The following is a 19,310-nucleotide window of genomic DNA, read 5'->3' as shown; positions in this document are numbered from 1 at the left end:
TTTCTATACGGCACATAAAGTCGAATATTTGTGGGAGACTTGCACCGTAAACTTTATAGGTGCAAGATTTGTTGTGCCATATTTTATTAAACGTAACCCTGGTGGTTCTTCATGCTCTGCCTATGTATGCTGAGCCATGCATACCCTGCTGGTTGGGAACATACATTTACATTTCATTTATTTTCACAGTTGCTTGGTTAACTTTGTGTGTTTGTGTCTTGCATTTTACATCTACTATTGCAAGTAATGATGTGTTAAATATAATAGTGAATAGAATGATTGTCATGTTTTTCAAGGTTTCTCAAGGTTTATGAGATGAGGAGGTTTATGAATATGAAGATTATGTTTAAAAATGATGCTGTTAAGGCATGTTCCCACACATCACATATCCTAATTTTTGGTTTGTCTGTGTTTGTCTTTTACAGAATCACTGAGACTTAACTGGCATTGTAACCTACATTTGATGTTGAAAATAAAGTGGAGGCAGCCATGGAAGTGAAGGAACGCAGACCCTACCGCTCGCTCACTGCCCGGCAGGACACAGAGCGCCGTTATACCAGCTCCTCAGCAGACAGTGAGGATGGCAAACCCAACACCAAGTCCTACAGCTCCAGTGAAACACTCAAGGCCTTTGACCATGACTCAAGGATGGCATACGGGAGCCGTGTCAAAGACTTGGTTCATCATGAAGTGGACGAGTTCAGCCGACAAGGTTAGCCTTAGCAATATTAGAAATTCTGTACTATGCTATCAATAGAAGATATTGTCATTGATATCTGTATGGTTCATCTGTAATCATCTATATTAGCTTATTAGTTTTACTGCCTAGTCTGAATATATGCATCATTGCTTTTAATGAGGAGTTTTGTGGTAATTCACATTCAGTTGCTGCAGAGGTCACTCCTCATGGTTTGACTATTAACAGGGGTGGCCAGGGATTGAATATATAATGCTAGTGTTAAAAACTGCATGGTAGACATGCAAACCTTCACCTGCTCATTCAGGTGTATTATTGATTATCTAATTAAACGTGATGGCCCTGTTGAGGTGTAGCCTTGAGTCTGAAACATAGACCTGAAAAACTTTTTTTTATGCAAGGAAAAATAAAAGATTTGCATGTTTAATCATAACCACATAGGCCAAGTCCACTAGGTTTTGCTCTGAATGAAACCACCCTGTGCCTCTTTTATTTATTTGTTCTACATAATTGATCAAATCAGGAAGGTGTGCTTTATAAGTCTCCTGACTTGAAGCAGTAAATCTAATTAAGCTGTTAGATGAATTAAGAAAAGAAAATTGAAGAGAAGATTTCCTTAGTTTTCAAATAGGACATTTAAAGGCATAAAAGTTTTAAACTTGGGGTTTAATAACTGTTGTTAATGGTGTAACCAAATGGCTTATCTTACTGGTCTATTTAACCCCCGATTTTAATATTTCAGATTTTTTCAGATTCAAATCAATGACTTCTAGTTGTAGAATCAATAACGATACATATCTGATGTCTGCAGCAGCATACCGAAAGATGCTGAAGATGCTATTATCACGTAACAGTTCTGCACATGAGTTTTAAAGATTAAATGTACATGCATCTTCCCTTAATTCAACAACTATCACCAGAGAATATTTTGCTGCACCACTCAAGGCCAGAATATTTCTGTCATATTTTTCTGCAATAAATACAATTCATTATGTTAATTGATACAAGATGGGGCAGATTTAATTACCAGAGTTTTGTATTTATTGGCTTGCTGTAGGGGCAGAGTTCTCCCTTCGAGACCTTGGCTTTGGAGAGGCTCTCCCATCCCATGTAGCAACGTACAGGACTGAGATGGGGATGCCACACCGTGACTACTCAGTCAGTGTGGGCTCAGACGCAGACACAGAGACGGACGGCATCATGTCGCCAGAGCACGCAGTCAGATTATGGGGCCGCAGCAACACCAAGTCAGGCCGTAGCTCATGCCTCTCTAGCAGGGCCAACTCCAATCTGACTCTCACTGACACTGAACATGAAAACACAGAAAACGGTAGGGCACTTTTCTCTTTTACCATTCTTGATCTGATTTTACATTGTCTGTTTCTGTTTGGCTTTGATTCTGGTGTTGAAATGGAAAAGATTTGTGTTGTGTGTTTTTTTTTAACCCATGTTCTAAAACAAAAAAGACAAGCTTTGTCTTTGAGACAACAAAAAACACAAGCAAGGCTGTTTTGCATGGTTATGTTGTGTTGGATTTGTTTAGTTTTTCCGATAATATTCAACTGGAATCCATGCAACCACAGGATGAGTTGCATATTTTCTGTTTGTGTGGGTACATTTTGAAACTCATTTCAGCTGAGATTAAAAGTTGACAGTTTTTTAAAAGATAATTTTACAGAACTTTAGCAGTTTTATTCGGGAGTTTTAAAAGTGCAGAGAGACAGTAAACAGGAGGAGATAGAGGGCTATGACAACAAAGGTCTGCAGCCGGAATTGCACAACGGACACTGCAGTTATGTGGTATGCGTCTTCACCAGTGGGCACCCGAAGTTGACAGTTTTTATTAAGCTCATTAAATCTCTATTGCATTTTTTCTGAATTTGGCTTAAGACCAACATACTTAGGCTTTGAAGAAAAGACAATTACCAGTGTTCCAGCACAGCCAGAACTTTGGCATCCCATTACCTCTGCTGTTCATCATCCCCGCAGCATTTAAATTTTACTTTACTCTTTATGTTGCAGTGTGTGAATCACTATGTATGTGTGAACTTTGATAGGAAATGGCCTGGCAGGTTGATGTCATTGCCAGGAAGTTGGAAGCCATATGTATGGGGTTCATGTTTCTGTGGCTTGGTGTTTCTAATTTGGCCCCAAGGGCCTGATGAGCCTGCATGCACTGCTCAGAAGGTCACTAGAGCTCTGGGAATATGTAACTATGAGCCACGTCAAGTGCCGGAAAATGCCAGAAGATAATAGCATAGTTCTGCTGAAGATACCCTTATTCAAATTGTAGATTATTGTGCTATAACGTCATGATGTTAAAGAAGTCTGTTCGGAAGTGGAAATGCCATTTGGACATTCAACTCAGCCTCTCAGCAGCTATTTTATCTGTAAAACCCAGTTGGAACTTATTATTTGCTTGGATGGTGTATATACTGAATGCCAAATCTCTTAAGTTCACTGCAGTGTGAAGGCAGTACCTGGCAGACAGGTTTCTTTTACTAATATATCCCTTTTGTGTTCTGAATGCCTATTCCTTTCTGCATTTTGCCTATTGGGTCTCTGCCAAAATTGATTATTTTCCCATTTTTTGACACAGAGGTGTTTTGTGGTAAAATTTAAGTTCTGTTTCACATTATGCAAAGTTAAACACAAACCTAAATCATGCATATTAACTGGCAGATTTATGATACTGTTCCCAGGATATTTCAGAGATAGAGGAACTCATCAAGGGCCTAGCTGCAAAATTCTAATTGCCCCTGCACAGCCTTGCAGAGAACCTTGTGAATAGTTTTGCATTTCAGAGTGTGTCACATTATGTATTAGCTTCTTATTATAACTGACAGAAATGACTCTTGGAAGTGGAATCCATTTGCCTGAATGACTGAGGGAGAGAACGTGGCATCCCTATGCTTGATCATCTGAGATGCCAGGGGACTTGAATTTGGCTGTATTGTACATAATTAAAGAGAATCTCCTTGGATGGCTGTGCAGGGGTTGGTACGCTGGAATGTATTCAGCTCCCATAGCTATATCTGCTACATCTGTGAGACCCAATCGAGATTCTAAGTAGCTTTTTATTCCACTCACCTAAGCAGAAAGAGCACTTGTATTCAGCATCTAATTCAGTAATGCCTGATAACATACAATTTATATATGGCAAGTTAATTAAAATCCATGGAGCAGGCCTGCTTGTGTGTGCTTTAATCTGTTTAAATCAACAAACCATTTACTCTGCTTTAATGTATTCAAGCCGCTGGCCAGTTCTCCCCCTCTTCACATGTGACTTACTTGACCCTGGATTTAATGCATGCAAATAAGCAATAGCAATTTTGGCCTTAACAATTTTCTTGATGCTCAAGTGATTCTGAGCCATCGCTTATATACTGTGAATAAACAACCTTGCTGATATTGATGTGTTATACTAAGATTCCTGTTGTGATGATAATAATAGCTGTTAACGTGATTTTTTTTTTGAACCCACTACATTACTGGTTGACAAGTAACACGTAAAAACATGAGTTGAAAAGCATGCGTGTCACCATACTGATTATGTTCAGTTCCTGGCATTTTGTGCATGTGTGTGTTGTGTCAACATGAGTTGGTTAGTGTTTAAAATGCTTTCATATAGTGTGTATGTGATGTGTGTGTGTGTGTGTGTGTGTGTGTGTTTGTGTGTGTGTGTGTGTGTGTGTGTGTTTCAAACCCATGCTGCCACTAGTCCCTAGAGAGCCCCTTGAGGACTCCTCCAGCAGGCAGCAACTGCTGAGTCACTACACATCGTAGAGAGGCTGAACATCCAGTAGGCCACACCAACCTGCTGGGTTTGGGAGAGGGCTGCTGCTTTTAGGTTTTACCCTGTTACAGATTATCCAGATGTGTGCTCTAATCCCAATATTCCCCCACTGTCATGGCCAGACTGTTACGTCTCTGTAACCATGAGAACCGGCAGTGGAGATAGCCACAAAAGCCCGCTGAGGGACTGTTATTATTCTGCGGAGGAAAATAATACGGCTAAGGCTGAAACATCCTGTTGATAGAAAAATGCATGTATGACTGACATTGGTATTTTTTTCTACAGAAAAAAAATGTAATTAGTTCCAGTGGGTGGATAGTTGTGTACTGATTTTGCTTTCCTTTACTCCATCCTCCAGGGAGATCTGTTCTATATTGATTTGGGAGATATATATTTATATATATGTGTAAAGCCTAGCTTTGATGTTACTCTGAAGTGTGCTTTGGCAATGCAGTTTGTCCCTCTACATTGTAGTATTATTCAGAACAGTTTTATATAAATATTGTTTTTTAAGTGTGTAATCGTTTTTATACCATTGAACGGCTGATGATACATAGCGGGCCTCATCTGTGTGATATTAAGTTTTTGGAGTTAGATTATTTTTTGTTATTGCTCATTACTCAAATCCTGGTAGCTGTAGGCATTGCTCCAGGGCAGAACATCTAGGAACACCAGTTAAATCTTCTTGTGAAAGTCACTCCACAAGCATTTTGATTTTCTGCAACACAGGCAACCAAGGAGAGGTTTCGGTTGAGATGTCTGTGCACTTTGGGAGTCAAATCTGACACTGACTTTAGTGACTTTAGTAAAGATACTACTGTGAAAATGGATACTACTATAGCTACTACTACTACTACTATTACTACTATTACTACAGTACTACCACTACTACTAGGATTACTACTAGTACTACTACTACTAACAATAATAATGTTACATTTTAACTAAAAGTGGACCTACAAAGCCACAACCCTAATGACAAATGTCAAGGTATGCAGCAAGCAGGCTGACAAGTATTGAGCTTTGTTTAAAATAAAAGATAAAATCAAAATCTTAATGATTTAGAAATCCTTCCATGCCTCCAGTGGATAACACAATGGTTAGTATGCTGTATTCTTGTTTTCAGTGTCATTTGAAACTCTCAATACTCCACTCTGAGTAAACTGGACAGTTTATGATAAAGTAAATTAGATTTAACATAATGAACATGCAAATAACAATTTCCAATTTTATTTTGAGTAGAGGACAAATTTTGAAGTTGAAAGAAGACTATTTGTCAAAAAAACCCATAATGGTGTAATCATTGTCAAAAATATATAATTAAAGTTGTAATATGGCTGCAGTAGTTTAAAATATTCTGTTTGCCTATACTTCACTCAAGCAATGATTGCAACTACACACTTTTAATGCTTGTCCACTGAGTAATGACTTCAAGTAGCACACAAAGAAAGGAGTGCAAGATGAATGACGGTCAGGTTTCTTAATTCAATTCTGTTTTTTATTCTGCAAGATTAAACACGAGTCATCAATCAGCATTTTTACCTTCAAAGCACAGAGTGGCTGTAATGTGCTCATGTGATCATGCTTTTAGCTGCAGTAGCTTCTTGTTTTCATTGCTGCTGAAAATCTCAAATTGTCATATTGAGAGGTAGTGTTCCAGTTGCATTATATTAATTAAACTGATCTCCTTTGGACTTAATTACACAAATCTTAGTTTGAAAAAGATACTCTGAGTAAATGTTACTGTGTTAAAATGTTTTTGTTGAGGGGGGTGTTATTTAGGCCTATCAGTATTTCCCATATATTCATTCTGTAGTTGTGCACTGTCATTACAGAATTATGAAAGTTTTAACTCAATCATTAACATCAAAGGGTTACTAATGATCTTCACTCGCACACTTGGCGAGCCACGATAACACGCTGCGTTCCTGTGGAATTGTTTTGAGTCATCCTCCCTGTCCTTTTTCTTCAAAGGACATTTATGTGAAAGGTACCGCTGTGAGAGTAGTGCAGCTGCTTTAAGGAATAAGGCAGTGCGTAATCTGTGTGTGTGTGTGTGTGTGTGTGTGTGGCAAGTATGTGGGTTGAGCAAGTGGCAGAAAACTGATGTGAATGTGAGCAGAGCGGAGGAACATGTTAGCGGGAGGTTGCCAGTCTGTCAGTAAATGTCCAGTGCAGGTTGCAGTGTGTGTCAGTAAGGAAATGCTGCAGCTTTTCAAGACCTAGAAAAGTCTCATCTGTTGTTTCTTTAACGGCTGGAAAAGTGAAGGGTGTTAGACCCAGAGTTGGCAACAATGGATGAGTCTAATCCGACCAGCTCACTTAAGGTGGACTGACCTTTAAGGTGGTCCAGCTATTCTCATTTTAGTGTCAATCTCAGCCACACATTAACAATGAAATGTCTGGCTGCTGCTCTTCCAAGTTTTACTCAGTCACCACCACCCCTATGTAACTATAGTTATATAGTTATAACCATATAAGATATGTATATATTTATTGAATTGAGGGTCTAAGATTAGGTATGTTTTAAACCAGACAAATTGCCACTGGCCACTTAATGCAAAATGTGATTTTTGATGTTGAGTAATATAATTAAAATGGACTTGACAATTAAACAAAAATGTTTGAGAATAAATTAAAATAGCTTTTGACAGATGGGCTGGTGCAACAAGCATTATTAGGTTATATAAATTAATTAGCCTGTTTCATCCTATAAAATTAACAGCAGAATAAAGTGTCACCTAAGCAGACAATAGATGTATAAATAATATAAACTCCAGAGTGGTTGGAACCCACCAACGCACTGAGAGGTCCTATACCGTTTTTGCATACACACCACACACACACACACACACACACACACACACACACACACACACACACAAAGCCAAATTGCCATGCAACACAGTGGTTGCTGATTTTCTGTCCTGGAAACTTTGTTGAACTCAGCTGCCTGAAAAGCATTATATAAGCCTTGTGCAGCCAAGTCTTCATCAATCTGTGCTCGGCTTAACTTTTTTTGCACCGTTTCTTTTCAATGCATAATAAACCAGTCCACTCAACCTCGTTTGGCCCACTGTGCTACCTAAAAAAAAAAAAAAAGTTTTCAATCATTTTGGGCTGAATGAGCCCTCAGCAGCCACAACTGTGATTGTAAAAGTCACTGCTGGAGGATGCACCATGAGCATTTTCACCAGACCCAACATGCACCTGTTAGTCACGCATAATTTTGGGGTGTGTTTGATTCAGGTCACTTAGAGTGTTTGGTGGGCGGTACAACACATCACTGAAAAGTAAAGGTACAATAATGCTAGCTGTAACCATTACCCATAGTGAAGTAATCTTTTATTATATTGCATTGTTTTCATGCCTGCATCTCATGACATTACAGAATGTCAGCTGAGTCCTCAGAGGACATCATGCCCTGCCCTCCTGCAGCTGCACCTGCTTATTTGGCGCCTTTCCTTTCTTCCATCCTCACACAGTTTATCATAACTTTTTCATGTGACTTTTGTTCCTGTTACGGATGCTATTTACATTGTAAAGAATGAAAGACTGGAGGTAAAACAGCAAAAGCAAAGTGACTGACAAAAGTGAGTGTGATGTGCTTCTTTGCCCCTGTTAACTCCATTATATCAAATACAAGTGTTACTTTTTAATTACTTATTATACCAATAATTTTAGTTCTAACTCTCACTTCTACTACAAATACCATAACTTTACTGATTTATAACAATGAAGAAAAAACAAAAGCTCTTGCAGTAAGATCAAACTCCACAGTGACAATGACTTATTCCCTTGCTACCTGTATCAGATGCGTGTTGGAGAGTTCGAGACTGTGAAGAAACTTTGAATTGTTGAAAGATTGAGGTTAAGACTTCCAGGGTGGTGCTCAGTTACTGAATCTTTGAACACTGCGTGACAGTCTACGAGGGACAGGTGTTCCTCGTTGAAACATGTCACAGCTCCAAAAGGCTGAGGGGCTTTGAAAAGAAAATCTCTGGCAGATTTGAACTTGAGCGGGGAGTATCAGCCTGTCCCCCAACCATGTTGATAGTTAAGTATTGAAAGAACCTTTGTTCAGTTTTTTCAGTATTGTTATTCTTGGCCCAGGCCGCATTTCCCTTGTGTAGCACCTACTGAGTGTGATGATGAATGCTCAGTGTATTTATTACACAGAACTGAATCCTTTAAATGTTCTTCTTATGAATTATATGTTGTACTTTTTAAATTGACCCAAGTGAAAATCTGAGTTTGAAAAATTGTTGCAACATTTAAATGAAGAATGTTCTTACTACTACTGTTACAGTCCAATATGATGAACATAGTTTTCTGGTTGGTATTTTTTGATAATTATTGTATGGACTATGGATGCATTACGAAAGATGAATATAAATAAAGAATGAGGTCAACATATTATTAGTTTGCAAAAACTAATCACAGAACAAGCAGCACTTTTTCACTTTGGCACAAAACCTCTAAACCCTAAGCTTTTTTAAATGAAAGCATATACTGATGGCCACGCCTCTTTGAGGTTAATAAGCAAATTTCTTTGATGCACAATCCACATTTAAGATGTGTTTTATCTTTGAACTGATTCCTTTGAGCTTCACCAACATATTAGGAGGTAGTGGAGTGAAGCCAAATCAGACTTCCAATTAGACGAGAAGCTTCCTGTGTAACAGGGCCGGATTCATTAGGACATGTTTTACAGTAGTGTGGTAGGACCACAGAGATGAGGTTTCCTATTGTGACCTTGGAAGAGCAGTAGCATACTTGTACACACACACACTCTCATATACACACATCAGACCATGGTCACTTTCGGGGACATTACACAGACTTGCATTAATTTCCTGCAGACTTACCCTAACTCTAACCATAACCATTAGTCCCTAAAAATAGCCTATGACGGACCACACACACACACGAGGCACATGTGCAGATCAAATAAGTGGTAGGATTATTTGTGCTATGAATCATAAATAAATACTTGGACAGAAAAATAAATAATCATAATTAGAAAATTCGTAACTAAACAAACATGTCATTGCTCTTTTGATTTAACTTCCAGAAATGGTGTTTTTATTTTACCTCTAGTGTATTAAATATTGACCTATATAGCCTTTCTTGTTTTCATTTTTTTGTTTTTTATTGTTTTTATACACTATAATTTAATGGTTAGCATAAAACAAGTTTTATGAGATGTCCTTAATAAATGAAATCATCATAAATTTTTAGTAATGTGGCATGGAAATAACTGTGCATGCCAGTGGAATGTAACTGTGGGCACAGTGAAATAGAATAATTTTAAAATTATAAGACACATCTTGATGAGATGCCTTAGCTTAAATGTTTTAACAGATGATATGGAGTGATTCTTTGTAGCTTGCACCACTACCCTGCAGCGTTTTACTATTGATCTCAGTTCTGGCTTGTAATTATCTGTGTGCTACTTAATATTCTGTGAGATCATTTATATTTAATGTCAGTACTTACGGTAACATAAACCTTAATCTGATTGTGTATGTTGAATTTAGCAAAAAATTCAAGAAACATGACTGCTTAAAATTGAAAATGTAATACAAAATACTCAAATGTGTATGAAATGCTTTGAAGCTACTTTCTCTTAATTACAGGTTCTAAATTAGGGTATCAATTTTAAATGTTATTTTCTATCTTAAACACCTGTTTTTAAATTACTCCCATATCCACAATTTCTGTGTGCTGGTTCAAACAAGTTTCAAGCTTGTTCAAAGTGTCAAGATTGAAGAAAGCAAGACAAGAATCTCCATTCATACAGACAAGACTAACCTCTCTTTGACAGTGTTTTTATGTGACATATTTGGAATGTGGGTGGAGGAACTGCTAGTAATTAAATCAGTTATCCTGTAGACTGAACTTGATGCATCATTGTGTTTTGGCATCTCTGATAAAGACACAGAGACTGTGATCATTTTCTGTAGGGGGACAGTGTTTTCTGTAATATTGGGATCTGTAATTTCACTGCATCCGCATTGAGCACAACATGGAATCTTGTTCTGAAATGGTCACAGGCATCGAAGCAGCAGAGTATCAGGCGAAATGATGCTTCAAAGAAATCACTAGTGGTTTCCCAGCTCACAGCCGTGGTTATTTCAACCCCCAGTATTTCTTCTGAAGTTATTTATTTGTTTACTTTTTTGGCAGAGTCTTCTCTCAGATCATGGATTAGTAGAGATATTCTCTGGCTCATTTGCAGGGTAATTTGCTGGGTTTTAGAGGCCCTTGTGGACAGTTTTGGGCTGTTATCTGTGGAGTTGCATACCCACTCCCTGCCAGTGCTTCTGACAGTCTAAACCAACAGCACATCAGGGTCCATCTTACCACCAAGGCTCAGGGGCCTCACTACAGCTCAAAGCATGACATGGTGCAGGATGAGCCCTCCTCCATGGAGGATCATCCTAACCCAGTCTCACAGCTTCTGTGCCTCTCTTAGCAATATCCATTTAACGTACAGTCAATTATCTATGCTCATGTTATATTTATGTGAGTTTCAGGAAATATATATAAATACTTCCCCTGCTTAAAATGGGATCAAAGTAGTGATGCTCTGATCTAGTATTCTGGCTCTGTATCATGCATACTAAACTTACCAAAGGGCTCAGGTATCAGGCAGATATAACCAATCCACATTAAATAAAGTTTCTTTAGTGATTTTGTCATTTTTCTAAACATTAAATTTCAAAGTCCGTCTACAACAATATATTCAAAATCTGCACTAGCCTGAAAGTGTAGGTGTATAAATGTTTCTCCACTGTTACCTTTCTTCCAAAGAATGATCCTAATCAATTCTGCCCAGTAAAGTATACAATTTAAAATTTAAAATGAAAAAAGAGCACTTTATTATTGGCTGTACCCTGAGTTTGGATGTTAGGCCACTAAAAAATTGATTGGTGCAAAGCTGGAAGTTTGTCGCACTCCTGCGGATGAATTTCGGGTTTTTTTTTTCTCCTCTTACTCACTCCTGTTGAATGTACATGACACAATAAAGGGATTTTCCTCTTCTTATCTCACTTCATCTAATCTTAATCATCTTGTCTTTCCCTGTGTTTTCTGTATACTGGTCCCTCGCAATAAAATCCCACGTAGCTGTGAGTTAGCTCCAGTTATCTGGTGTGAGGCTGAGGAAGTGAAGATCATATAACATGATGTTGCCCTAGTATGAGATAAAAATAATTAAACTTCCATGCTGATATTTTTGTCATTAGTGATCTGATATGTATAAGTCTCTGATTGAAATCCAGGAACAAAACTTAAAAGCTTGCTTGATTTACAAAGGATTCATAGGCAGGGTTTCCCACAGCACCTTACAGCTTAGGCAGCCGCCTAAGCCAGAGGTCCCCAACCTTTTTTGCGCCACGGACCGGTTTAATGTTAGACAGTATTTTCACGGACCGACATAAAAACTGTGGTATTTTCTAAATATAATAATAAACCTGAATCCACTGTGTTCTCAAGTGCAACTTTGTTAGCAGCGTCCTCATAACATTGTGCCAACAACATAACATGTTTTAACAGCCTCTCTGCCCCCTAACACTCTTTGGTCGCTATGGTAACGTTTAAACACACCTGCCGCCTTAACTGACGTCTTAAAAACATAAAAAAATAAAAAAATGAAAATAAAAATACATATATATATATATTTTCTGCAGGAAACCCTGATAGGTAAACACAAGCTTCGCTAATAGAAATGTTTCAACTTTTGTCTGTCAGTGCATCATTCAAAACTGTGTAATACTTGTCATATGAAGTAAAGTCTAGGCTGCATAACTACATAACTGTAGGTCCTCTTTGTGAGGTAAATTTCTTTACTTCCTACTTCCTAATATGTGAATCGTGCATGCATATACAACTGCATGTACAGCAAGATGCAAAAACTTTTGGAGCATGTGTTACATTACCTACATATATTACATTTCATGTGGAGAATATTTAAAATTAAAAAGCATTTCACCCCAAAGCATTTTTGCAAAAGTAAAGTTTCAGAAGATGCAGATGACAGATATCTATGACAGCCACTTCTGAACTGCTTTGAATTCAAGATGGTTGTGATAACTCAGATGACCACACTGCTCAGTCTGTGACTATAACTGTATGATTAATTATTTGCAAAGGTCCCATTTTTGTTCTTATGGTTTGCCATTTCAGCATGATTCAAAGTATCACACTTGGATATATGGGTAGTGCACACCAAAGATTTTCACTGACATAAAGACCCTCTAATTCCAAAACCATGTTGTGCTGGACAGCTCAGGTTCTTCCTGGATTATTTCTCTCGCAAAAGCAGCTAGGCATAGTAAAATTTCACAGCCTGTGAATGTTGGAGACAGTAGCTTGGAACATACATTAAGCTTTAGATTTTTTTTTCTCCCCTCTGCCTTCAAAGGTACCCCTAAAGTGCTGCTGTCACACTGGAAATACTAGTCTTATCTCTGCCGTATGAATTGCCAGCATTTAAAGCAGGTCACACCTAACTGCATTCTCTCAAATCTCAATATTTGCACTGTGTGAATTACCAAATTTAGGCATAGGTGCACTTTTTGTCTAAAAAATTGAGATGAGTTAATACTAGTAGGTTGGATGTGCAGCAGTTTTATCGGCAATGGGAAATTTAGCCCAAGACAGCCTGAAGCATTTCCATGCTGATTATAGGAAAGGATGGCAACCTAAGGCAGTTGATTTCTAAATTTCAAGTTGGACAATTTAACACAGCATAACAGAAAATAGAAAATAGATTGAACTTCTGCCAGCCAGCACATTTAACTGTAAAAACAAACATTGGGAGTATGACTCTATAGATTAAAATAGCAGTGGGGCTTAGATAATATTGAAAGACAAAAGAGTCTGCTTTTTCTTGACCTTGTTTATGCCCTTAAATGGGTTATGAGATTTTTTAGAAGGATTATTTCAGTATATTTCACCTACGAAGAAGCTGCAGGTTACAGCTTGTCCGGATAAATCACTTATTGGATGCTTGGCACTTTCGATCCTGGGTCAGAGTTTAATTGTTGTGGTTTCTAATTGTATTCAGTAGTCACCCTTGTGATAGATTGCATTGTCTGATCGATGTCAACTTTACTCAAAATAACACTAAGATGCAGCATTAATAGAAAGCAGATGAGAAGGGCCTCCTAACCTAACATAACCGTGGGCTCTGTGATTATATATGCTGTATTTTTGTAGTTTAAATATAAACAGCTACAATTGCACAGCTATAAAAAAGTGATTTGATTTAGGGTTGCAAATTACTGCTAGGCCAGTCTTTACTCATTAATTCTGTGAACCTGTTTTAATGTAGGTTGGTCCAGTGAGAGCTGTTAATGCTTGCATTGGTGCTGTGTATACATCATGCATTAACAATAGTGGTACTACATATTGCATTTATGAGTATAAAAAAATAAGAAAGTTATTAAATAGTTATTGAAAGAGAAGCTATAAAAGAAGCTATAATTAAAAAGGAAAATAATAATTTAAAAAATGGTGATTGGTTATCAGAAGTTGTTTTATAACAACATACCAATTTTATTTAGTATCTGATTGTCAGCCTGTAATCAGTTTAAAGCATTAAGGAGAATTTCACTTGAATAATGATGCATTTAAATCTAAAAGAAAATGAGAGAACAACACAACTCATCTCCCTGTTCACACCTACAGTATATTTGGCAATGCAACAAAGCCCATTTCATTGGACCAAGAATTCTGCGACTACATCAGGAAGGAGATATCCATGTTTTAGGAAATTAATGACAATGGCTGAATCCCTCTCTGAGAAACTACCAAGCATATTTAAGAGGGATAATTATTTCATTTTGTAGTGGAAAGAAGAAGAAAATCATATCTGAAAAGAAAAAGCTGGAGGCAAAATGAGTCAGTTATGATCAGATGCAGTTTTCCTGAATTCCCAGCTAAAGAAAACTATGAATAAATGACTGTTGTAAGAGCTGCTCTTAATACTTTGATACAAAATCACTACCCCATAACTACCTCATATTGTAAGTGCTAATATGACAATTACTGTACTGGTGTGTGTGTGTAAGGTAGCATGTAGGCACCTATGTGTATTTAATGTGTAATTCATAAATTTTGGGTTGAGATCGGTAACCAAGTATCATTTTAATACACTGCCCTATAGAACTTAACGCTGTATGGTGTATCTTAGGCCCACACACTGCCTCACCTGAATTAAAAAGACATAAGACAGTCTTCTTTAGTCTTCTTTGCTACTTGTTATTAATCTTACTGTGTTGGCTTGACAATGTCAAACCATCTGTTTCAAATTAGCTTCATAATGTTCGACAACCTCTTCCATTTAACAGGCTCACACATGTTCTCCAAGGAGACATGAATTGGTTTTCCTCTGTCTGGAGACCTGTTATAGGTTTTATTGGAGGGAACCATGTTGAAATTATGTAATAAGCTTTCGCAACTCAACTCTTGGATCCCAAAGAGTAAAGTTCACATGTTAATTCAAATTTCATTCTTGTTGTAGTTATAAAATGGAGGATGGTGATTTATGTTTGTGTTGTTTTACATTTTGTTGTCTTTTTTTATTGTCTTCTTGATTGTTTGTATGGTTAGCTGTTGTCTAGATGTAGTATTTGGGTTATGTACCATTCTTTTTGATGGTAATATTAAACATGCAATTTATACTGAAAATAAAATGAATAATTGGAAGAAAAAACAACAACTCATTGATAGAGCACAATAAACAAAGGGTTTAAAATGGATTAGGTTTGATATAGCTTTTACTGGTCAGGTCAAAATTGGTTAACACAGTTCTGATACTGCAGATCATCTCAGGACATTACACAACGTATACATTATATCATCAGAGTTAACAAGCCTCATAAACAACATCGGACTGGAAACAACATATTCCAATATATTGGTGCTCCTGGCTACAGTTAATATTATTAAAATTTGCTTTTTAAAGGGTTTGTTAATGTTCAGTTTTCAGCAGTAGGAAAATATATATTTGAAAGCTACACTCTGATTTACCGCTGGTTTGACAGTTCATTAAAGGTGGTCAAGTAGTTGCCCATTTCCAGTTTGCTAGGACTGTATCTACCCCAGGCAACTTCATTTCTATTCATCCTCTCAGCGGAAATTTGGAATTGAAATTGGCTTACCTCATTTTGGCCAAAGCCTCTACAATTATGCTCTGGAAAAGGTGTTTACTGTCTGCATAAGTTAGCTTTCATCATTACATTTTTGACACTACCACTGTGCTGAATTCATATTTTGGAATATGTTTCAGGAAAGAGACTTCAGAGACACACCTGAATTGTTACAAAATGCTGATACCAGATCATGATTTCTGTCCAAGTCATATATTCATAGCCAGTCTTATATTCCCTTTAAGTTCTTGTAACTGCTTCTATTATAAACAAATCCAACTCTCAGTGGCTTAAGTTTTGCCACGGTATGAATTTATATAAGCACTTAGAAAGGCAAGCCTCTCAGCAGCATGTATTTTCAATAGCCTTTTGAACTGTCATGCACTCAGTGGGAGCTGTGAGGCACACACAAATCAATTCTTTAACACCGACAAAGTGTCTGAAATGAAAAACAGTGGGCTTTTATGTAAGCTATCTGGAGAGCATGATGAGAGGTGGAAATAATGTTTTGACAGAGGTGTGCTTCTTTAGTATGAATATTACTCTGATGTTTATACACAACACAGCAAATCTGCACAAATTATGGAAAAAAAGGTGGCCTTGTCAGTACTCAGTATTCCCATCCAGTCTATGAAATTTTGATTCCAAGAGAAAGTTGTGAAGGTTTTCATGTTTTTAGGACAAAGCTTAAGCTCTTTAGTGTCTTTTATAACGATTGTAGCTGTTTCTTAAGGGTGTGCTTTAGAATTTTATTAGGCCAGGCCTAGAATGTGCTGAGGAATGACAGGATGGGGATGGTGCCATCTTTGTTCAGCAAGGCCCCAGGCAAGCCACATGTAGCCCTAATGAGTTGCTTACAATTTCAGGCTCCGCTTGCTCTCAAACACCAAAAGTAAACTTTTGTCTTTTTTCCTCTCACTATTCGGGGACCTTAAGAGGATTGTGGGGTCATTATTTATTCATGTCATTGTGTTTATTCACCAGCCTGTGTGTGTGATGGGACAGGGAATAGAGCAGCTAGTGCAGACGGAGTAAAAGCTGATAATTATCCACTATTAGCATTGTTTTTTCAGCCACGGTTTTAAGTCGGCTCAGTCGATGATCGAGCTATGATAGATCCATTTAAAGCAGATTACCATTCTGGTCTTTGAAGTCTGGAATTCTCTGCAGAGGACATGGCGAACAAGTGTGATGCGTATAAGACTCTTTACACATGACTTTTTTGGTTATGGTAAAGAAGATATCCTGTCTCGGTGTCAGTTACAAACACTCATGTTGACCAGCAGATCCTTAAAAAGCAGCCATCACATGCCTGGAGGATATTGTTAACAACGAAAGGTGAGGAGACTGGAACCCTACCCTTTTATCCTTGAACAAAGAAAGCCCCAGGGATGCTTGAATAGGGCTGCATGGAGGGATTTAGCAATGCCAGACCTCGTCAACTAACATTGATTCAAAAGACTAGTGAAGTAAAGTCCAGAGCATTTTGGGCTTGGCTCTAAAAGGCTAAGGCGTATTGAAAATGGATCAATAAGTGATCACTCAGTTCTAAAAGAGCAGTTTAGGAAAAACTTTTCTTTCATGTAGTGCTTCTGCTAAGCTGTCTTGACATGGTTCAGCTGGCCTGTACATTGTACTCTCCATTTATTTTAGAGTCCCGTGAGCATTTCTTATGAGTAGCTCTAAAAAAGATGCTGCCCTTGGACATTTTTTTATAAAGCTGGCAGTGCACCAATAGTAAGGCTTCTCCTCAAATAGAAGACATTTCCATTCAGTTTGTTTAGGATTTCTATGTCACATTTCCAGTTTGACTTATTCTTCAGTTTGTCATAGAAAAGTCTAAACAGATGTTGTCTTTCAGCTGTATTTCAGAACACATTGTCTCTTCAGCTGGGAGAAATAGAGTAGACTGGATGGATGAGAGTGGCAGAACTCAGGCAGGGAAATGGGTAGAGGATAACTGGAGAAGGAGTCTTGTCCTATAATCACCCAGAGAAGAAAATACGTGTCTAGTCTCAGCCACTCTGGCCTCCTTTTTCATCTTCCTAGGTGATACTTTGAAAAGCCACTAGCATCAGTACTCTGCTGTGTGTGACTTCTGTTTTTATTTATTTATTTGTTTTTATCTAAATTGGATTTTCCAGCCTCCTTCATGAAGACAAATATGTTAGCGCTAAGTGATTAAAACCTTATAGTGATGTAATTTAGAAAGGAGTGACAGGTATATGTTTGATCTGTCTGGGGCTTATGGCCAGTTCCCATGTCAAAGACAATCGTGAAAACTGATAATTTGACATAAATCAATCCCCTTTTTAACTATTTCTAGAGTCCAAACTATCCTGTAGAGACCTCCATTTATAATTCTGCATTCAACATCTCCTTGAGAGTGTACAGAAGTTGTAAGTAATGGATGCTGGGTTTTAAGTGCTGATAGAAATGTTGTGGCTCTGCCGTAAATGGAATTTTGCCATCTGTGGTAATACTCTTTTATTACACACAAATAATTTCCGTTTTCTCAGTAATGGTCAGGCCTGTCTATAAAAACATTTATGGCTATTTACAATTTGTTTTCAACCTTATCATACATTATGTTCACTCGGTTATTAGGATATTGATTCCAAGCAGGGAAACGCACTGTCAGAGAAAATTTTTTATCATTTTTCCAATGTTGGTTCATAAAAGCTCATTTTGCATTTCCTTTGTGAGTGTGTCTTCGTGCCTGTTTGTGTTTTTGTTTATGTGTGTTTTCAGGGAGGCTGTTAGTCTAAATTATGTTCAGTGTCCAGCAAGATTGCACTTTATGAGAGAAGATTAATCCTGCAGCAGGAATATATTTAACATGACCTTAGGTAGAGGTTTAAAAAAAACCTAAAAAAACAATTTTCTAAAGATGACACATTTGATTAGAAGGCGGCTTATCACTTATAGTTGCTGCATTAAATTGGGCTCATGACTTTTTCAAAACCATGCCTCTGAGCAGCAAATTGTCTCAATATTTTCTTTACTGAGATGAGATTACCTATCATGTTTTAATTTCATAAGAGGTTAGTTATGGCTTGCAGCTGTGCAATAGAAAACAATTATGTCAATTTGGGGAATACTTATAATGTAAAAGCTAGAATTAAGCCATCTTGTTTGTGCTGCCTGGAGACGTCTGATAAGTGTAACGCCTTCATTCCACCGGGCACGGCTGTGCTGCCTTCTGGCTACGATGCAGGTTTGTTCTGTCCTCTGCACGGTGTCACCGGGAGCGTCAGTAGTGGAGTGCTGCCTGTACTCTGCAGCCGTATATCCAGCTGCATCAAACGTGCAGTATTGACATGATACACCCACTTTACTACATGAAACACCCACTTGTCTAAGTTTAGGCATGATGAGGGGGAGGATTAGGGTTAGGGGTCAGAGGAGATGTGTCATGTTTGGGTGACAACATCTTTTTAGGTGGGGAGTGGGGAGGTTGTGTAGGGTTAGTTAAGGCTGCAAAACTGCAGATATATCCTTGGTGCACCTTGCAGCGTATCTGACGTACCTTGTGAGGCAGCTTGATTTGGAAGATCACGTGAGAATTGCAAGTTTGTGTAATAATTGTGAGATCATGCAATAATCTGTACAACAACCATTTTGTCTGTCACTGATTCTGATAAACATGTGAATCTAG

General features: G+C 37.8%; 1 protein-coding gene across 6 annotated transcripts in view; it reads left to right on the top strand.

The window, feature by feature from the left end:
* The first annotated feature begins 489 nt into the window (after positions 1-489).
* The window catches only part of tenm4 (teneurin transmembrane protein 4), a 117,330-nt gene continuing 98,509 nt past the window's right edge, over positions 490-19,310 (top strand). For 3 of the 6 annotated variants that reach the window (XM_053320616.1, XM_053320619.1, XM_053320618.1), the window contains exons 1-2: positions 490-712; positions 1,755-2,027. In XM_053320616.1, coding sequence (XP_053176591.1) covers positions 490-712; positions 1,755-2,027 — 496 coding nt within the window. Of the gene's footprint in view, positions 713-1,754; positions 2,028-9,304; positions 9,311-19,310 lie in introns of all 6 variants that reach the window. The other 3 variants (XM_053320621.1, XM_053320620.1, XM_053320617.1) reach the window with 2 other exon arrangements.

Source organism: Scomber japonicus, chromosome 6, assembly GCF_027409825.1.
Source record: "Scomber japonicus isolate fScoJap1 chromosome 6, fScoJap1.pri, whole genome shotgun sequence".
NCBI lineage: Eukaryota > Metazoa > Chordata > Actinopteri > Scombriformes > Scombridae > Scomber > Scomber japonicus.
Note: the sequence above shows the minus strand (reverse complement) of the source record. Positions and strands in the feature narration are given on the sequence as shown.